The 20,316-nt window shown below is 38.6% G+C and overlaps 2 protein-coding genes across 2 annotated transcripts; both read left to right on the top strand.

The window, feature by feature from the left end:
* Window positions 1–1,719: 1,719 nt before the first annotated feature.
* LOC128616066 (uncharacterized) lies at window positions 1,720–5,181 on the top strand. The gene is made up of 2 exons (XM_053638553.1): window positions 1,720–2,043; window positions 3,529–5,181. Exon 2 carries the CDS (start codon window positions 3,538–3,540, stop codon window positions 4,342–4,344), a length of 807 nt encoding a protein of 268 aa, XP_053494528.1. The 5' UTR covers window positions 1,720–2,043; window positions 3,529–3,537; the 3' UTR covers window positions 4,345–5,181.
* Window positions 5,182–5,403: 222 nt separating this feature from the next.
* LOC128616091 (uncharacterized) lies at window positions 5,404–17,146 on the top strand. The gene is made up of 7 exons (XM_053638593.1): window positions 5,404–5,491; window positions 7,353–7,460; window positions 9,271–9,387; window positions 10,024–10,131; window positions 12,254–14,123; window positions 14,589–14,639; window positions 15,094–17,146. The coding sequence occupies exons 2-7, from the start codon at window positions 7,356–7,358 to the stop codon at window positions 15,348–15,350; spliced, it is 2,508 nt and encodes an 835-aa protein (XP_053494568.1). The 5' UTR covers window positions 5,404–5,491; window positions 7,353–7,355; the 3' UTR covers window positions 15,351–17,146.
* The last annotated feature ends 3,170 nt before the right edge of the window (window positions 17,147–20,316 follow it).

The raw sequence follows: 20,316 nt of genomic DNA, 5'->3' as shown, positions 1-20,316 counted from the left end.
ATACATATACTCGGCAAAAAAAACATCCTTTACTTTACTTTATTACTTTTCACACACAAAAAATTAAAGATCTAAAAAGTCCAAGCCTTCTAAAAAAACAGAGTGTTTACAGACCAGAGACACTGATTCTGATGAAGTTAATTGATGTTGACTGCGAGCTTCATTAATGTGTACATATACTCGGCAAAAAAGACATCCTCTCACATTTATTTCCAGCAAATTTCTTAATGAGTAAATATTTGTATTAACATAAAAACATTCAACAACTGAGACATAAACGGAACAAGTTTCACAGACGTTTGACGAACAGAAATGGAATAATGAGTCCCTGAACAAAGCGGGGATATTAATATATGTAATATATTAATATTAAAAGTAACAGTCAGTATCTGATGGCCTCCAGCTGCTTTAAGTACTACAGTGCATCTCATCCTCATGGACTGCACCAGATTTGTCAGTTCTTGCTGTGAGATGTTAATCCACTCTTCCACCAAGGCATTTGCAAGTTCTCCATCACGTCTGGGGGGACACATGGTTACATGTAATTTTCCACTGCAAGGACGATCAGCTGTCCTTCCTGTCTCCCTTTAGCACTGTCTTAGGTGTCTTACATTACAGACATTGCAGTTTATTGCTCTGGACACATCTGCAGTCCTCATGTCTCCCTGCAGCAGGCCTATGGCATGTTCACGCAGGTGAGCAGGAACCCTAGACATCTTTCTTCTGGTGTTTTTCAGTGTCAGCAGAAAGGTCTCTTTAGTGTCCTAACTTATTGTAACTGTGACCTTAATGGCCTACCACCTGTAAACTGTTAGTGTCTTAAGGACTGTTTCACAGGTGCATGTTACTAATTGTTTATGGTTCATTGAACAAGCATGAAAAAACATTGTTTAAACCCTTTCCAATAAAGATCTGTAAAGCTTATTGGATTTTACAAAATTATCTTTAAAATACAGTCTCCTGAAAAAGGGACTTTCTTTTTTTGCTGAGTATATACATGTGCATGTACATGGACATGGACAATCATATAGATCCTCATTTGCATGATAGATGTGTACTTATTTTATTTGCTTAAACACATTTGCATCACAGAGGAAAAAAGGGAGAATAAGTACATGTTTGTTTAAATAGAAGGAAGAAGGTGTGTTTACAGTATTAATGTTATAATGTACGTAGTGACAACGTACTGTATGTCAGCATATTATATATTTAAAATGTACAGGGTAATATTTGGATAATAACAGAAAAGTGAAAGCTAAAGCAATATTATTATTGTTCTTTAGCACAATGACATAAAATACGATAATGACTGATACTCGTTTAAGCACACGAATGTTGCAGTGTTAGCTACTAGAGTTTTCCCTGGCTTTTCTAGAACATGGAGGATGTTGGATAAGAATTTGCTCAGAATTTTGTGTGTGCATATATATATATATATATATATATATATATATATATATATATATATATATATAATTATATGATAATTAGCGTCTGACTGCTCTAGCGCTTCAAACTGTGAGACTCTGTATGCTAATATCACTTGTACCTTTCATCTCTAAATGGCACTAACTACATTATAGCTACGACTTGCTATACTTTTTATCCATTTATAGTTACATTTCAAGTTGTAGAACATCTGCAAAATAAGTTCTCTCTTAGGTTCTAAGTGATCTGTTATAGAGTGTGTACAGGGTTACACACGATGTCACACTAAACGTGACCTTTCACCTTCACAGACTTCATTTAAGCTTTTGGGGGGAAAAAAAAAACCACTCACAAATATGTCCAGATCAGAGATCCTGGTGAGATTTGCGTTCATTAGAAAGCCGTGTAACGACAATGCGCTTACAGATGTTCTGGATTTGCATGAAACGTGACCTCAGACATGATACGACTAGATAAAGACACGACACGGGACAGGACAGGAATCAATGTCACAGTAATAACAGATTATAAACACACACATACACACATATACAAACGGGAGTGAAGTACAAACAGGAGAGTGGAGAAGATTTAACAGGAAGAACACAGCATCAGGTTGGGTTTGTTTTTTGTTTTGTTTTTTCATTTTAATGTCTAGTAAAATGAAGAGATTTTTAATAATATGGGTGAGGGGCTTTTGTGTGGTTTAATAACCTGATCATTAAGAGGTTATTAAGTGTTACTTAATCTTAGATTTCATGCAAGGTGAACTTTGGGTCAGTTTCCAGGTCTTTTCTTTGCTTATATTCTCTGTTTTAATATTTAAAAAACTTTCACCCCAAACCCTAAACATCTAATTCATTATCACAACCCTAAAACCCTGATGTCCTCAATTAATTCTTAAACCTTAAATCATTACAAGCTTGATCCGCAAAACATAAACACTCTAAACATTAAATCTTAAAACTCTAAATCTGAACATTAGTTTAACCCTAAAATCCAAATCCTTTCATTAACACTAAACTTCTCAATCCTAAACCCTATCTCTAATTAACTACACCCCAAACCTGAAAGTCTCTAAATACTAACACTAAACCCTGAACAAACATTTAAATTCTAGACCCTAAACACAAAACTGAAACCTCTAATACTGGAATTAACACTAAAACCGTAAAATATTATCCTTAAATCCTAACTCAAAAATCCTGAATTGACACTAAACTCTTAAACTTAACCTGTTAACCCTGAGCTCTAGAATTAAACCCTAAACCTTAATTCAGAACTCGATGCCCTTCACGCCTAAATTCTAAACATTAACCTTTCTTATTCTAACCCTAATTCTGTTAGAAATGAATTCTAAAGTTTAAATCGACACTATCCCAAACCTTAAACCTGAAATCTTTATTTTAACCCATACAAACAAAACCCTGAATAAACACTTCAATTCTAGGCCCTACACACTAATCTGTAAACCTAACCCAGGAACCTCTAATCCTGGAATTAACACTCAAACTTGATCTGTGAATTATTATAGAACTCTCTCAATCCTAACTAAAATGAATCCTAAATTAATGCTTGCCCTGAACCCAGAAAACACAACCTGTTAATCCTGATCGCTAGAGTTAAAACTCATAAACTCTAATCCTACAACCATAATCCAGAACTGTAAACTGTCACACCTAATTTCTAAACCCTAGACTTCAAATTCCAAATATTTTACTATAAACTCAGTCTGTTTCAAATCCTGTTACATTAAGAATTATGAATTTAAAAAATTATAATTAAAACATGAGAAAAAATGAGAAAAAAATAATAAAAAAAGTGCATGTGGCTTTGTGCACATAAAAAAACTGTAAAGCCTATTATTATTATTATTATTATTATTATTAAGCTCTGGGTTTGGATAGTATTTGGATAAAAGGCCGAATGAGTAAATGTAAATATAATGTGTAATAATCTCTCATGATCCTTTGCGCTGGACGTATTTGCATTATGTTTTGTGATGGTTTTTGTTTTCATGTTTTTATTTACATATAAATGCCGGGTTTGATCTGATTAACATAAAATGAAACATGTTAATATCTGATTTTCTTTTTCCAGTTGAAGACAATGAACACATCTCTGACAAATGTGAGCCAAGCTGAAATGGGCATGGCCACAGTGTCGATCGTGATTGCATCTGAGGTTCTGAATCTCTGCTTGGGTCTTCCTCTGCAGTGCTACGCCATGCATCTGCTTCTGTCCAAACCCAGCGGAGGAGGAGGTGTGGATGTGAATGTGATCTTCGCTGTGAACCTCACCTTCGTGGAGATCCTGTACTGCCTCGTGGCTCCTCTGTACTGCCCGTGTATCATCAGTTTGACGCTGTGTGTTGGCGCTTTGCTGGGTTTGTGGCTCGGCACTTGCATGAGTGGACGCTATGTGTTCCAGTGCTTGCTGTGTTTGGAGCAGTACTTGGCCGTCATTCATCCCATGATCTTCTTAAAGTTCAAACCCATGCGATACCGAGTCGGGGTTGTGTCTGCAGCGTGGTTGTTTGTACTGGGAATCGGAACCGCCTCCAGCTGCATGTTTCCTGCGGTTCCTTACAGTGCTTTCGGGGCTGTCTACTTCATTGTCTTCTTTCTTGACTCTTTCTGCTGCCTCTCTGTCCTCAATGCTCTGGTGCGTCCTGGCCCGAGCGAAAAGGACAATGGGGAGATGAGTGCCACCAAAAAGAAGGCCTTCAAAATCATCTCCATGAACCTCACAACGTTTTTGGTTCAGGTTCTCCCGATAGTCATCTCATTTGGCCTCCTCAACACTCTGCCTCCGGAAAGCTTTCACCTGGGCGTGGCCATCGGTATGACCATCAACATTGCTGGAGGCTTCGTCCATCCCATTTACGTTCTTCACAAATACAGAAAACTGCCGTAGATGAAGGACGTGTAGCTGCAGAACACCATGCAGCAAATTTCTAATGCGTCCTAAATGGTTTAATGTGTTTCTGAGGGTTTGAATTGGTAGTTTAGTGGAGTCTGTTGTTCCTAAGGGTTCCTAGTGGATTAAATGCATATTCTTTTGGTCTGTAATGGTAGTTCAATTGAATATGTTCTTCCTAATGGTTCTTAATGGGGTTTAATGTGTTTCTGATGGACTGTAAAGGTAGTTTAATGGATTGTTTTCTTCCTAGTGGTTCGTTTTCTAATCTTATTCTGATGGTGATCTACCCATGAAAAAAAGGCTTTATTGGGTTCTGGTGGTATTTAATACTAACCAAGAAAATTCCTAATGGAAAACTTTGAGAATCTAATGGAAAACATTAAGCCCATTTCTATGTATCTATCTATATATCTCTGACCCTGTATATCTGTCTGTCCATCTGTCTGTCAATACTCATCTGTATCTCCATATGTCTGTCTGTTTTTTCTGTCTATATATTTGTCTCTCTGTCAGACACAGTAACACCACTTATATTTTGCACTATTCTGTAACTATTTATTAAAGTAATTAATTAATTAACCGCTGTTGATTGGAGTCATTTCATTTACATAAGCAGTGTGTGTGTGTGTGTGTGTGTGTGTGTGTGTGTGTGATTTGTTTAAATGTGGTGAAATTAGAGGATTAGTGTGGGAACAGCCACAGTTATACATACTGCAGAACCTCAGTAACAAACCAAACCCAATGTACACACCATAAAACAACACACTAAATCCTACAACACGCTTATTTATCCATTACAAATTTAATCACACGCTGTTAAAATTGGTGAAATACTACAGCTCTCGGCTCATTAACACATTCTTCTTCTTTTAATGTTTTATGCCGGTTGGCAATCAAGTTTATTTATATATATATATATATATATATATATATATATATATATATATATATATATATATATATATATATATATATATCAGGGATTTAAACCTTTATTTTGAACATGTCTGCATATGCAGGAAGTGACAGGAAGTTGAAGCTTTTTCACCGGAAGTAAAGGGGTGTGTCTACGTGTATATGTGTTTTTTTCCCTCTCTCCCTGCATCTCTTGTAGGAACCACGAAGGCAGAAGGACGAAAAGGTAAACAACAGAGTGTAATGTTGTCATTGTTCTGTTTTTATAAACGACTATGTTGTAAATTCATATTGGTTCAGTTGTTATTTAGTCAGTTTCACCGCCATGTTTGAGCGTTTTTTTGTCTTTTGTTTTACTGTTTTGCTCAAACAGTGCGCGGTGTTGCTCTATTTACAATTACAGTAAGAGTTTCTGGATAATTAAAACAGCAATTTATCATTTTTACATGTTCACAAAATATGTTTAAATGGGATTTTAACAAAAAAAGGCAAATAACGTTCTAATATAGACTAGTGAATATAAACGCTAGTTACGGATGTAACTGTAGTTCTGTGAATTACCACTAGGGGCGCTGTTTGACACATGGATATCCTCTAATGCGCATGCGCTACCACGCTGAGACCTTCAGCAAAGTCATGAAGTGACACTGATGTAGTGTTTGCAGGGACCGGTCAGTGAGTCCTGGTCTCCTGGGCAGGAACCAGTTCAAAGGGAGACCCCACCAGAAAAAAAAATTATACAATTATTACTATAATTTTATTTTCTCCTCACAATCTTATACACCAAACATGAACGTCCAACTCTTGAGTCTTCTTCAGCCCATTTTAGTTAATTTATTAAATGCGACCGTTTGGGGAAACAAGATTTCTCTGGCATCACTTTCCTTCCTGTTGTTTCTTTTCATCCACACAGTTTGGGTTTACAGTTATTCGTCTTTTCTTTATTAATCCTTTTATTAATCTAGCGCCAATTAAACACAGTTAGGCCGTAACTGACCGCTTACTTCCTCTTAAAACACAACAATGTCCAAGTCCCTGAGTGATCTCACACAGCTTAGAGGTGTGATCATTTTCTAAATCGTTTACCGCCGTCATCCCCCCGCCCCCCGCCAACCAGCTTTTTCTGTTAATGATGACCAGAGTAACAACCGACGATGTATATTCATTTAAATAAATACAACAACTAAATTTTAAAAAGAAAGTATTTAATAGAGATGTAACGGAACGAAAACTGCATATCACGATTATCGTGACCAAAACTATCAGTATTATCACGGTATTGTTAAAATGTGCTGAAAATGTACAAAAAGTACTGATACACACACTGAAATCATTTAAACAGGTTTTATATTTGCAGTGACTTTATTCTGGCAAGCTCTGCAGACAGGGTTACCATCATCTATTTAGTTTCCCTCAGCGTTTTTATAAAATCCAAAATATGACCACACTTCAGATTTGGGCCTCTTGGAAGGTTGAAAAATGTTTCCGCTATGTTTTCATGCTCTAAAGACAGCAATGTTGCATGCTGCACCTGTGTCAGACTCATGCTGGATGTGTGTGGACAGTGTTTTTCGTGAGTTTTACAAATTACGATAATCGCGCGCGGTTTTAATGATAATTAAATGTGACATGGTAGTACTAACCGTCAGGGAAATTCATCGTGGTTTATCGTAAAACTGGTAACCGTTTCATCCTTAGTATTTAACAGGGACAATAAGAATAAAGTGTATCATGACACTGATATATCGTGATTTCAGTATAATATAACGTTACAGCTCCATTCTCAATATTGAAAAAAATAAATCTTCTGTAAAAATTGTCTTTATTCTTACAAGAAGTGTAATTCCTGACAAATGTATGCATCTTCATCCTCCTCATCACCGTCACCTCTGATAAATTCGTTTTAGGCCATGTTGGTGAATTAGACGCGTTACACGAATGTGTGTGAATCAAGAACAGCAAAATAATTCGGGAGTAGGACGTGTAAAACGGTGTGAATGTGAATAACAGCTGGAACATGGTGTACATGGAACATGGTGTGTTAATAATAAATGAGTTATTAATGTGTTGTGAATTATGTGTTACAGATAATGGAGTTCCACAGCAGTGAGGAGGTCAACACTCAGTGGAAACCTCCCCTAGACTACACCACCACCACCACCACCACCACCATATCCAAATCTGTCACTCAGCGGGTAACAACACACACACACACACACTCTAAAGCCCTGTTCACGATTTTCACAGCGTGAAAAATGGTCCGTTTAACGCTCCAGTGGCTGTCAATGGGAGTGTTCACACCCAGGTGTAAAACGTGTGACGTCAAAGCGTCTAATTTTTTTAACGTTGACGGGTTCGTTGTTTTTTTTTCATAGTCAACATTTCCTCAATTTGCAGGAACATTAACATTTTTGGGCACAGCAATAGTTGCCTTATACCCACCCAAAAAAAATTAGCTTTTTTCAGTGATGAGCGGGTGTCAGAAACGGAAAGTTGTACTGTGCCACCTTGTATACTGGGGTATTTCTGCTTTTCAATAAGTGCCATCTACTGTCACGGAGTGAATTTGTACTTTCTTTCAGCACGTTGCCTGCATTTAACGCCTGGGTGTGAACATGCAAAAACGTATCGTTTAAAGCGCTGAGAAAAACATCCCGGTGTGAACGGGCCCTAGGGCACGTGTTCTCTAACACACACATGCACTCTAATATACACAGGCTACACACACACACACACACTCCCTAACCCTCTAACACAGAGGTTCTCAACCTTTTGTAACTAAAGCGCCCCAAGCCTCCCCCATATTGGAGGAGACCAGGTATAATGATTATCTATTCTACATAAAATCTGTCTATATGTAACCTAATCTATAATCTGTTTTGAAAGATAGATAGATTAATAGATAGATTTTTTTGCTTTTGTGTTTTTGTACTTTTTTATTACTTTTCATAACTTTTATAATTTTTTAAAATAGCTTTTATAACTTTTATAAAACTATATAATGGACTGGTCTTGAACATGAATGATATCAAATGTTTCTGAACACTATAACTACTTTGAACAAGAGAACTAGGCTGTAATAACTTGGACTATTTTACATGTAAAACATGTTGCATTCCATTCGTCTTGTGTTCTAAAAACATTCACATATGAATGATGTAAATTGGGACGAAGGCCGCATCTCATTATCCAGGTCATTGTTAAATCTCCGGCTCTCAGACTCTCACTGAACAGAGCAGACCCAGAGAGAGGTGTGAGTGCAGCGTTAAAGAAAGACCTTGTGCTTGCAGGACAGTACTGGTGACATTTGGAAAGTTGCTAAGGTTTGTCCAAAAAGTCGCTAGATTTTTGCTAGGTTTTTAAAAAAAAAAAAAAACCAAAAAAAAAAGTCACTAAAGGGGTCTGAAAAGTGGCTAAGTTGGCAACACTGGTCTGCATTGACAGCTAGATAAAAGGTTAAACTCCGATTCTCCCCAGCAAAAAGAAAATACAGAGGGAGAGAGAATGCAGGGTTTTTCATTTATGCACATTTTATTTGAAAAGCAATAAAATACACAGAGTACTCAAATGATGTCCTGTGTGTGTTTTTTTTAAAATTTAATTTAAAATAATTTGCGCCCCCCCCCTTCCGATCTCTCGATGTTGAGAACCACTGCTCTAACACATATGCACTCACTAACACACAGAAACACACACATGCTGTAACACACTCTCTCTAACACTCTCTAAAACTTGAAAACGACCTTTAATATTTGAGAACACTCAGAAAAGTACACACACTTTATTAAACACTAACACCTAAATAACACACACACACACTGAGTAGGATCTTGTTAAATAGCTGATTAAGTATGTTAAAGGAGAATGTACAGAGGGGTGTTAACCTGTCTATCTGCTGCATACGTAACATGAACACACACACATCCAACACTTTAATTTCTTCTAAAACAGACGAGTCTAACAAGTGAAAGTGAGCCGATTAAACACGGACGTTCTCTTTTTCAGGTATCAGAGAGCAGCTCACACACAGAGGCGAGCGACACAGACGGGTTTCTGCCCTGTCAATCAAAGTCTTTAGTGGATAACGAGGAGTTCTCCAGCTCAGAAACGAATAACGAGCAGGTAAATAACCGTCTTTTTTTTAACTAAACAGAAATATTGAAATAGTTTAATACTGATGTATTAAAACCAGCATCCGGGGATGCATCACATTGAACTGACTCATAATCATAATAAAATAAATAATAATTTGTTTTTGTTTTGTTATGGCATTCATTATTATTATTATTATTATATGGTTTTTAATTGTTATTATGGCATTGTTAAATTATTATAGTTTATTATATTGTTATATTAGCTGGTGATTTATTATGCTAACTGTTATTATAGTTATTATTTTATATTATTCTATTGTTATATGCTTTCTTCATCTTCTTCAGCTTCTTGTTATTAAGGTTATTACAGTGGTACTATAAGCCCTATAGTCTGGTTATGTGAATTGTAAGTGTTTAATCTGAAGTGTAATAAAAAATAATAATAATAACCTTGACTTTAGATGAAGCATTTCTTTCTTATTTCTTACTTTCATTCTGTTTTTAAATTCAGGAATAAAACTAACGGTACAAATCTGCCTAATGTGCTTAATGTTTTAATACTTTTTATTGTATTCATAAATGAAACCTGCAAGCGGTGGCGAACCCATGGTTTAAAATATCACAGACGCTGTTGTGATGTTTATGTGCGTGTTTATTGTTACAGGATTCGAGGAACGCTTACGGTCCCTTTTCCAGATTACACAACATTTATTCCTCAGAAGACAGCGATGAAGACGTGTGTGCCTCCAGACTGAGGAAGACTAAGAGTATCGTACGTTTTATGTGTTTTTATTTAATTGTGTTTACGTATATCATAATATCAGTTAAGTCAGCAGGATGGAGAAAGCTGAAGTGATGATGGAAATTTTAATCACAGATTTGGTGTAAATGAGGTACAGATGTGCTTTTTATTTCCAGAATCTGCCACTGATAAGTCAATAAGTCGACCAATAAGTCGAGTCGTATTCGTCATTAGATTGGTATATAATTAATAAGTTTGAAAATCTGTCTTAGTCTTAAGCATCTGTTTTAGTGTTTAGACATAAGTGCTTTCGTACTCTAGGTGGCGGTGTTCACCTGAAACATGCGTCAGAAATTAAAAGAAATCAGAACGTTTGTGGTGTTCGTACTTCCGAGCGGATAACTCTCTTCTCATCTCATCCGGTTAATGGTGGAGGAGGATGGTTTTAGGTGTAGTGATGGGAGTTCCAGTTCTGTTCAATGATTCAGATCATTTGACTCAGCTCACCAAAGAGTCGACTCTTTTGGATCCCAAGTTTGCGATATTTTGACCGGTGATTGTTCTTTACTTAACCTCCTTCTTATAAACAAAATAACATTACTTTGCTTTGCGTTTAATCAAACATAATTGTTAGCGTAAATCAGCAAGGTGCTACATATGACAGAAACAGTAAAAATTCCTCTCGATAACCAATTAATCAACCGATAGTTTTTAATATTGATGTTGAAGAAAAACATAACACTCAAAATTAAATATTACTGTATGTTTTTACAAAAATAAACATTAGTGTGTGTACCATGAAAATATCCTGTACTTTATAAATGAAATAAATCTATAAATATTAATATATTAGCTATTATTAAATATTAAAGTAAATAAAAGATATACATCCAGACTGAACCAAAAAGTAACACCAAATAACAAATAAAATAGAGACATGCAAAATGAATAAAAAAAAAAACACTTTAAATAACACAACAAAATTTGTCAGTGATAGTTTGTATTTCATCTGTAGAGGCCACTGTCAGAAAACTATCGGTGTGGATTTTTACTGATAACTGATGGTTCCAGCAATCGGTTATTGTTGCCGATTAATCAGCAAAACCAATCAATCGGTCGACCTCTGTTCCTGTATTAAGGCACCAAAGCGACAGGCGAGCGTTCATTTTCTACGCAGATACGTTTTTGTCAATTCTGTGCAAATGAGCTATGATGCTGAAAATAAGCAACAAGTTCTAACGATCGGCTCGAACAATTCCTCGGACCGATCCCGTGGTGCGTGTGGTGTGATATTTCTTCAGTTCCAGCTTTACCTCACAACTTTCGTTTCTGCCTGTAGTCGTTTCCGTTTACTGTTTGACGCTAAAATGGGAGTTTACGATGTACTATCGCCACCTACTGGGTCGAATGAAATCTGCCCTTGAGTCGTTTCCATACATAATGTTGTGTATATCGCAAACTGTGTACGTTCAGCGTCCCGCATGTCCTCAAATCTTTGTAAAATGGAGAGAGTATTGAGACAATTAAATGAAACTGACCGGCTTATGTTCATTTTAATTTCACAAATAATTGCAGTTGTAGGAAACATCAGAGGATGAGGTCAGAATGGAGCAGCTGCTTGTCCGATAGAGGTCCAAGTATGCTGAAGCCCATGGGCGTAGCCGGAGTGGCTCTTTTTTTCAACAATTTTTTTGACGCAAATTCCATTTTTCTCAATAAAAACTGTTTCCGAACTATTTTTTTGCAACATTTAAAGTATCAACATTAAAAATTAAATTGCAAAAAGATTATGTCTACACTTTTATTGATAATTTGTATTTCCATCAGCTATATCTGTAAACATTTGAATGCACTAAACCTTTTATCGCAAAAAAGCCCTTGGATGAAACATGAGTAATAATGGTATCTTTCAGCTAAGCTTAGTCTCGCCTCCTGTGCTCTGATTGGTTTAATCATAAAAATCAGACAACTGAGAAGCCAGATATCCAGCAAAAAAAAAAAATTCATAGTATTCAGTAATTTTCTGATTAAATAATTAATAACAGTAAAGCATGTTTATATAAATATTCTTTTTTTTTTTTTTTTTTTTAAATAAGGTTTCTCAGAGCCTGTTTCTGTGTACGTGGTAACTTTTTTTATTCTTTGTTTTTAGTTGGATGAGTTATTTACTGACGAGTCCAACGACTCTGCGTCAGACAGCGGAGAGGATCTTCCTTCGAAACCCGGAGACGAGAGCGACGGGAGCAGCTCGGACATCAGCGAGTGCCCTCGACCGAGCGCGAGTACTCATCGGGGGTCAAAGGTCGACGGCGTGGCTGTAAACAAGACGGAGAAAACCGAGGATGGGAGGAGAGTGTATAATAAAAAGCACTACTGCCTGTTTTGCTCGAAACCTTTCAGCAAAATCGCGAGACATTTGGAAGACATTCACTCAAAGGAAGAGGAAGTCTCGAAAGCGTGCAGTTTCCCAAAAGGTTCCAAACAGAGGAGGATTTATTTGGACGAGCTCCGTCTCAGAGGGAATTACATCCACAATATAGCTGTGCTGAAATCAGGGAAAGGCGACTTGATCCCGTATAAACGGCCGCGAGGGGAAATGAAAGCGAGTGACTTCATGCACTGCCCACACTGTCAGGGCTTGTTCACCAAAAAAGTCCTGTGGAGGCACATGAAGGTGTGTAAACTGAGTCCTAAAGATTACGTCCCCAAACCTGGGAAGAACCGCGCGCTCTCTCTGTGCGCCGCCACACAGCCGGCACCTCGCAACATCAGTCCAGAGCTGTGGAAGATTTTAAGCGTCATGGTCTCAGATGAAATCACAGAAGCTGTAAAAAACGACAGCTGCATCATCCAAATGGCGGAACACTGGCTCCGGAAGAGCGGAGAATCTCCGAACAGTCAGTGCTTCATCCGGCAGAAGTTACGAGAATTAGGAAAACTGCTGCTCAGCGGCCGGAAAGTGACATCTCTCAGGAAACTGGAGGATTTTATAGACCCGTACAACTGCATGCAGGCGGTGGAAGCCGTGCGGCACGCGTGCGAATACAACAGCGAGAAAAACACCTACAAAATTCCGTCCCTCGCTAAAAAACTGGCCATTTGCCTGGCGCAGCTTAGTCGCCTCATACGGACTAAAGTGGTGATGCCGAAAAACGTGAAGCTGGCACGAAAACTGCAGAACTTCCAAAAAATCCACGAGGAACGCTGGAACGACTTGTTGTGCGCCACGGTGTTGAGGAACTCCGAAGACGAGGAGGTGAAATTTAAACCTCCGACGCTGCTGGCTTTCACAGAAGATGTTCAGAAGCTCCATGCGTTCCTGGACAAAGCACAGGACGAGTTCACGGCACAGTTATCCGCAGAGTCGTCCACTAAACACTGGTCGGATTTAGCGAAAGTTGCTCTGACGCAGATCATTCTGTTCAACCGGAGCCGGGAAGCTGAAGTGGTGAGCATGACACTGGAGACATTTTTATCCCGAGACAACACCGATCCTGCCACAGACATCGACTGGGCTCTGACCGAGGTCGAGAAACAACTCTGCCGCCATTTTTACAAAATCATCATTCGGCGAGACGGAGCGCGTCCCATTCCCATCTTACTGACTCTGAAAATGCTACGCGCCCTGCAGCTGCTGGTGGAAAAGAGAGAATCCTGCGGCGTGATGAAGGACAACACTTACGTCTTTGCCCGGCCCTCGGCCTCGTCTCATTTCCGGTGCTCGGACTGCGTTCGAGGCTTTGCGTTGATTTGCGGAGCGAAGGATCCTCAAGCGCTGACTTGTTGGAAATTGCGGAAGCGAATGGCAACGTTGTCCACGGTGCTGAATCTCGGAGACCCGGAAATCAACCAGTTAGCAAGCTTTCTCGGACACGAGCTAATCATCCAGGATGAGTTTTACCCCCTGCATGAAAGGACACTACAGCTAGCAAAAGTGCACAAGGTGCTAACAGCAATGGAGCAGGGACGAATGATGGAGTTCATGGGCAAGAACTTCTCAGATATCGATGTTCAACCGGACGGTATGTTCTCTCACTGATTCACTTACTTATTCATTCACTCACTGATTCACTGACTCGCTCACTCACTGATTCATTCACTCACTGGTTCACTAACTCATTCATTCCCTCATTAATTCACTGACCCATTCGCTGACTCTCTCACTCACTGATCCAATGACTCAGACATTCACTCATTGATTCACTGATTCACTCACTGACATACTAACTCATTGATTTAATTGACATTTAATTAAATTAAATTGGTTTAATTGGCTGAATTCATTTAATTGACTGACTCTGTGATTCTCTGACTGACTCACTCACTGTTCTGTTCACACTAAATGTTAAATGTTTACATTATGTCATGAAGGAAAGAAGTAGAAATTGGATGGGTGAATGAATGAATAAATAAATATGCCATAGAGCAAGAAAACATAAGTGGCAAAAGTCCCCAAATTTAATAAAAATTTTTTTCTTCCTCTGTAGAGAAGGTTGATCTGAGCAGCGACAAAGTAAAGAATAGCTGGGAATGTTCAGGTACGTACACACATTTTCCTCTGATTATTTAAGAATTCATTAATTATTACATGAATTAATTAAAAAAATATATTAGATTAATTAAAATAAAAGTATGTAATAAACATTTATTTTATATATTAGAGAAAATGTGAACAGTATATTAAGATAGACATAAATAAATTAATCAATTAATTAACCAATCATTCAATTGATTAATTACTTAAATAATATAATTTTTTTTATTTGTTTAAATGTCTGAATATTCTGTTAATTTTCTGTTCATCTCACGATTTTGTATATAAAATAAAAAGTTGTGCAGTGAAACTCAGAGTGCCTCTTACTAATCACCTGCAAATAATCATCAAACCAATTCTAAATTATAATATTATTTGTATTATTCATGATTTCATTTGCATATTTATTTAAATTGTTTGTTAGTCTTAAACTCTCTTCTTGTTAATTTTGAACACAGGCGTGTTTCCAGGCACTTGTCCAGGAAAAAAAGCGGCTCAGAAAAAGAGGAAACCGTGGAGCGGGCCTGAAATCCAGGCCGTGGAAAAGCACATGAAGGATTACATCACTTCCTGTCGAGTCCCGGGCAAAGCAGCATGCGAAAACTGCTTAAGCGCTGAGCCTTTAACACTTAAAAAGAGAGACTGGCAGAGTGTCAAGTTCTACATCTACAACCGCATTATGGCGCAGAAGAGAGACGCCAGCCACAAAGTCTGAAGAGATTTGTTTGATTATTTTTAAATGTAAAAAAAACAAAAACATTATGCTAATGCATTTAATCTGCAGCATTAAAACATGTGCGACCTTCTTAAATCTGTATGTTACATTATCACAGGAGTCATTACTTAGAGGACCAGGAAAGTGTTTTAGCAGATCGAACTGAAAAAATACAGAAATAAATCTATAACACAAACCTGACCACAGATCACCAACTGTAGTTACAAGGCTAATCTTTATAATTAACATCAGAGCTTCACACTAGGGGGTGACGAGTCACATGTGTTGCTTGACGTTTGTCTCTTGTGGGCCTGGACTGTCCAGCGTTTTTAGTTCTGCTGAGAAATGTTAGTAACTATATATCACTTCTGAAGCTAGCTAATTAAACACAAATTAGCTAGCTCACTAAACAGTTGTGTGATTTATTTGTTACGTGCTCAGCTTCATTCTCAGATTAGGTTAGCAAAGCTAACTACCTGCACTAGCTACGCACACTCACTTCCTTCCAAGCTTCATTTTTACTCCTAACGTTTGGATTTGTTGCTTCTTTACAACATCAGAAAAATTAAGAAAACCTCACTTGAAATGTCGCTTTGTTGTTTTATGTTGCACACATACGTAGAAAACTAACAATTGCTTTGTCGCTCGCCATCAGCTTGAGCGGAGTCCGTTTAATTTTTTTTCCTCAACCGCAAGCACACCTTTTACTTCTAATCTACAGGCTTCTACCTTTCTTTTTTTTAACCTCTAGACCAATCAGGCAAACGAGTAAAAACAAACATGGATGCTGATCTTCCAGTGTAGCTAAAAATAACGTGACACAACATCGCACAAACAACTCCAATTCAAACAACCTCCTCCTTATCTATACCAATCTACATTTAATCCGAGAATGATAAATCTAGTCTAGAGAAAAAGCTAGGGTACACCGTTAGCTAGTAATCGCAATGTCTGGTTAAGAGTGTTGTCAAGGTTACAGTGTGAAAGCAGATGAAATGAACTGCAGTGTTGTATCTCCGCTTTAGCACTCATGCTGTGCGTCATTGTGTATTATCATTATTATTATTATTATTATTATTATTATAACAAGTAAGTCTTATTGATCCACAGTACATTCATAAACCTGCATCTTTTCCCCTAACTAACTCTTTATGCAACTGAACTCTCCGGTTTAAATTCTGTCTTATGATTTTGTGGGTAAAGTGAATAATAAAATTGTAGCGTTGTTACTTCGTTAAGGCGTAACCGTTCACCCTCATGTCAGATTTGTGTCAATAAAGCGATATGACTAGCTGTAGCTGTGGTTGTACGTGTGGATGTAAAGAAACTTTTTCACACTTTATTATCATGGTATTATCACACCGCATTAAAATCAACACCATGTTTAAAGCTGGACTGCATGATTTCTGTTTGTTTATGTAACACCACCATGTTTCAGGATTTAATAATAAATACAATGAACACTCTTGTCCCTGTGTGCAATATAACTGTCTTGTGTAAATGGCAAATGCTCTGCACTTATATAGCGCCTTTTAAGCTTAGCGGTTCTACAAAGCGCTTTACACTGTTTCTCATTCACCTATTCTCACACACACACACTCTGCGCTACTATGCAAGGTGCTAGCCTGCCATCGGGAGCAACTTGGGGTTCAATGTCTTGCCCAAGGACACTTTGGCATGTGGAGTCATGTGGGACGGGGATCGAACCACCAACCCTGCGATAAGTGGACAACCTGCACTACCACCTGAGCCACAGCCACCCATCTTGTGTGTTTGTTGGAGTATTGTGGATTCTGATTGGTCTAAAAATTTATGCATATTAATGCATTCATTTTTTAAAAATGTTTTCTATAAATAGACATTTCAAAAAATCATTTATGGGAGGAGTCCTCGGTGTCAGAGGTAACTTTAGGTTTCCGACATCTTCAGGACAGATGAGTTTACGCTTTTTGTGGTTTCTTGGTTTCTGTGGGGTTTTTTTGTCTTCAAGAGAGAGAAAAAGAGATTGGTGAAGGAACGACGTATAACGTAAGTGAGAACAGGAAGTAGCCTGTTTCAGAAACATAATGTAGCTATAATCAGATAAAAGATATGACGTGTCATTCTTTAATAAGTTGTTTGTTCTTTCATGAATTACAATTTGTAATTCATTGATCAATATACTGAGAACTGCCTCAACATCTCCATTCAACTGCTGCGCCATCCACAGAAAATCCAGGCCATCGACGGAGGCCCTATCAGGGGAGCACGCAGCTCCTCCCCCTCTAGTTTGGCGCCCTCCATCAACAATTCATCACATTCTTTGTTACAGTATCTGCCAAACATCCAGTAATCCTGAGCATCCCATGACTGGAACAGCATAACCCTCTCATTTCCTGGTCCAACAGGCAACTCACTCACTTTCTCAGAACCCCAGTAATTTCTCTGGCTGCCTCATCCATCAAGAGCCTCTACAACCATTTTCCTGCAATATGACTACTAAGTATCAAGACCTGAGGGAGATGTTCAGTAAAGTTAAAGCCAATGGGTTACCCCCACATTGTCCATACGATTGTGCCATTGAGCTGCTGCCTGGAACAATTCCCCCTCAAAGCTGGATTTATCCTGTGTCAGTGGCTGAACAACAACCTATGAAGGATTACATCAGGGAGGCGCTCCAACAAGGATATATCAGGCCATTCATTTCTCCCGCATCTGCTGGCTACTTTTTTGTGGAGAAGAAAGGGGGTGGTCTCAGACCATGTATAGATTACCGGGTTCTCAATCACTGCTCAGTCATAAACTGTCATACTGGTATCCTCTGCCATTAGTTCCCACAGCCCTGGAACAGCACAGATTAACCCAAATTTTTTCAAGCTGGACCTTCGTAATGCTCGCAACCTGGTGCATATTAGAGAGGAGGATGAGAGGAAGATGGCTTTTAGCACTGGCCACTACAAGTACCTTGTAACGCTGTATCGGCTCTCTAGCTCCCCCTCTGTGTTCCAGTGTTTTATTAATTACTTCTTGAGGGACATGTTGGGGAAATGTGTCATCACATACATTGACGACATCTCGATTTATACCCCTTCCCTCAACTTGGCTTGCTACCAAGGACCTGAGCAACCCCACACCTGTAAAAAGCTCAGTCCCAGGTACATTGGTCAGTTTAAGATTGACTAACCTAGTAGCTCCGTCCTTTCATGTCTCCTGCCTTAAGCCAGTTGTCCCCGGCCCTCTGGCCACTGACATTCCACACGATAACCCTCCTGCTCCACTGGACATTGAATGCCAACCAGCCTACCTAGTAAGGTATATTCTGAATGCCCATTGCAGGAATGGCAGGATGGAGTACATTGTCAAATTTGAGGGGTACAGCCTGGAGGAACAATGGTGGGTTCTGGCACATGTTATTCTCGACCCCAACCTATGTAGAGATTTTCATGCAAGCCATCCTGAAGCCCTGGCCCATGGCCTAGGGGGAGGCCCAGGAAGAACAGTGATCCTGGAATGTGCCTTTCAAGCAGGGGCTCTATCATATCACAGCAAGCAACGAACTCCAATTCCCAGCAGACACCGTGGCCTACAAACATCCACTTTGGAGTACACTCCCCAGACCACACACACGCTCTCTCTCTCAGTCACCCAGCTTCTTATTGAGCACACCTGTGCCCCTCTGCTCATTCACATGCACTCACACAGGACTCTTTAAAAGTGATTCTCTTTCACAAACACGTTGCAAAGTATACGCTCAGTTAAGTTGTCATACACCTGACATTATTAAGCCTTTGTTTATTATTGCTTCCTTGGTTTTGACACAGTTTGTTTATTGTTTTTGACCTCTGCCTTGCCTAATCTAGTCTGTTTGCTGATCACCTGACCTAATTGTTTTTTTTAACTGGTTGTAATTTTTTCACTTTAAGGATTTAAAAATATAAATATTTATAAAGAAATATTTATAAAGGTGTATTCCAGGAAAGAATGGAGCTACATTGTGTGTCTTTTCAGTGTGTTTTTTTGAAAGTCGTCAGTGTATCATATTTGCATGAATAGTGATCAATGACAAGACAATAACAACACGCACACATATACACCTGAGTGTGTGTGGGCTGCTGTTAAAGACGAGAATTACACTATCCATAAGCATATCCATCCCTTAAAAAAGTATTTTATTCTACATTTACAGTGATTTCTTTAATGTTAATGAGTTTCAATCAAAGCTGTACAATTCACTGATTTATTTTTGTTTATTGTCTCTTATTATTATATTATATTCTCAGACATGAATATTTGATTGAAGTTAATGTGTTGGAAGCAGGAAAAATGGGCAAGTGTAAGGATCTGAGTGACTTTGTCATGGCTACACAGCAAAATCACCAGTGTTGATTTAACACCCACAGTGTTGAATTCACACCCTACTGTGTTTATATAAGTCCATTGGACTCAAATAAACACTCTGGGTGTTAATTCAACACTAGGGATTTTACTGTGTAGACGACCGGGTCAGAGCATCTTCAAAACAGCATTGTGGGGTGTTCCCACTATGCAGTGGTTAGTACCTACCAAAAGTGGTCCAAGGAAGGACAACTGGTGAACCAGAAACAGGATCATGTGCCCAAGTCTCATTGATGCACATGGGGAGCGAAGGCTAGCCCATCTGGTCCGATTGCACAGAAGAGCTACTGTAGCACAAATTGCTGAAATAGTTAATGCTGGCTCTGATAGTAAGGAGTCAGAACACACAGTTCATCACAGCTTGCTGCATATGGGACTGCGGAGCTGCAGACCAGAGTGTCCATGCTGACCCCTGTCCACCGCCAAAAGCACCTACAATGGGCGCGTGAGCATCAGAACTGGACCATGGAGCAATGAAAGAAGATGGCCCAGTCTGATGAATCAGGTTTTCTTTTAAATCATGTGGATGGCTGGGTGCAAGTGCATTGATTACCTGGGGGAAGAGATGGCACCAGGAAGCACTATGGAAGAA

This window comes from Ictalurus furcatus, chromosome 12, assembly GCF_023375685.1.
Source record: "Ictalurus furcatus strain D&B chromosome 12, Billie_1.0, whole genome shotgun sequence".
Classification (NCBI taxonomy): Eukaryota; Metazoa; Chordata; class Actinopteri; order Siluriformes; family Ictaluridae; genus Ictalurus; species Ictalurus furcatus.
Note: the sequence above shows the minus strand (reverse complement) of the source record. Positions and strands in the feature narration are given on the sequence as shown.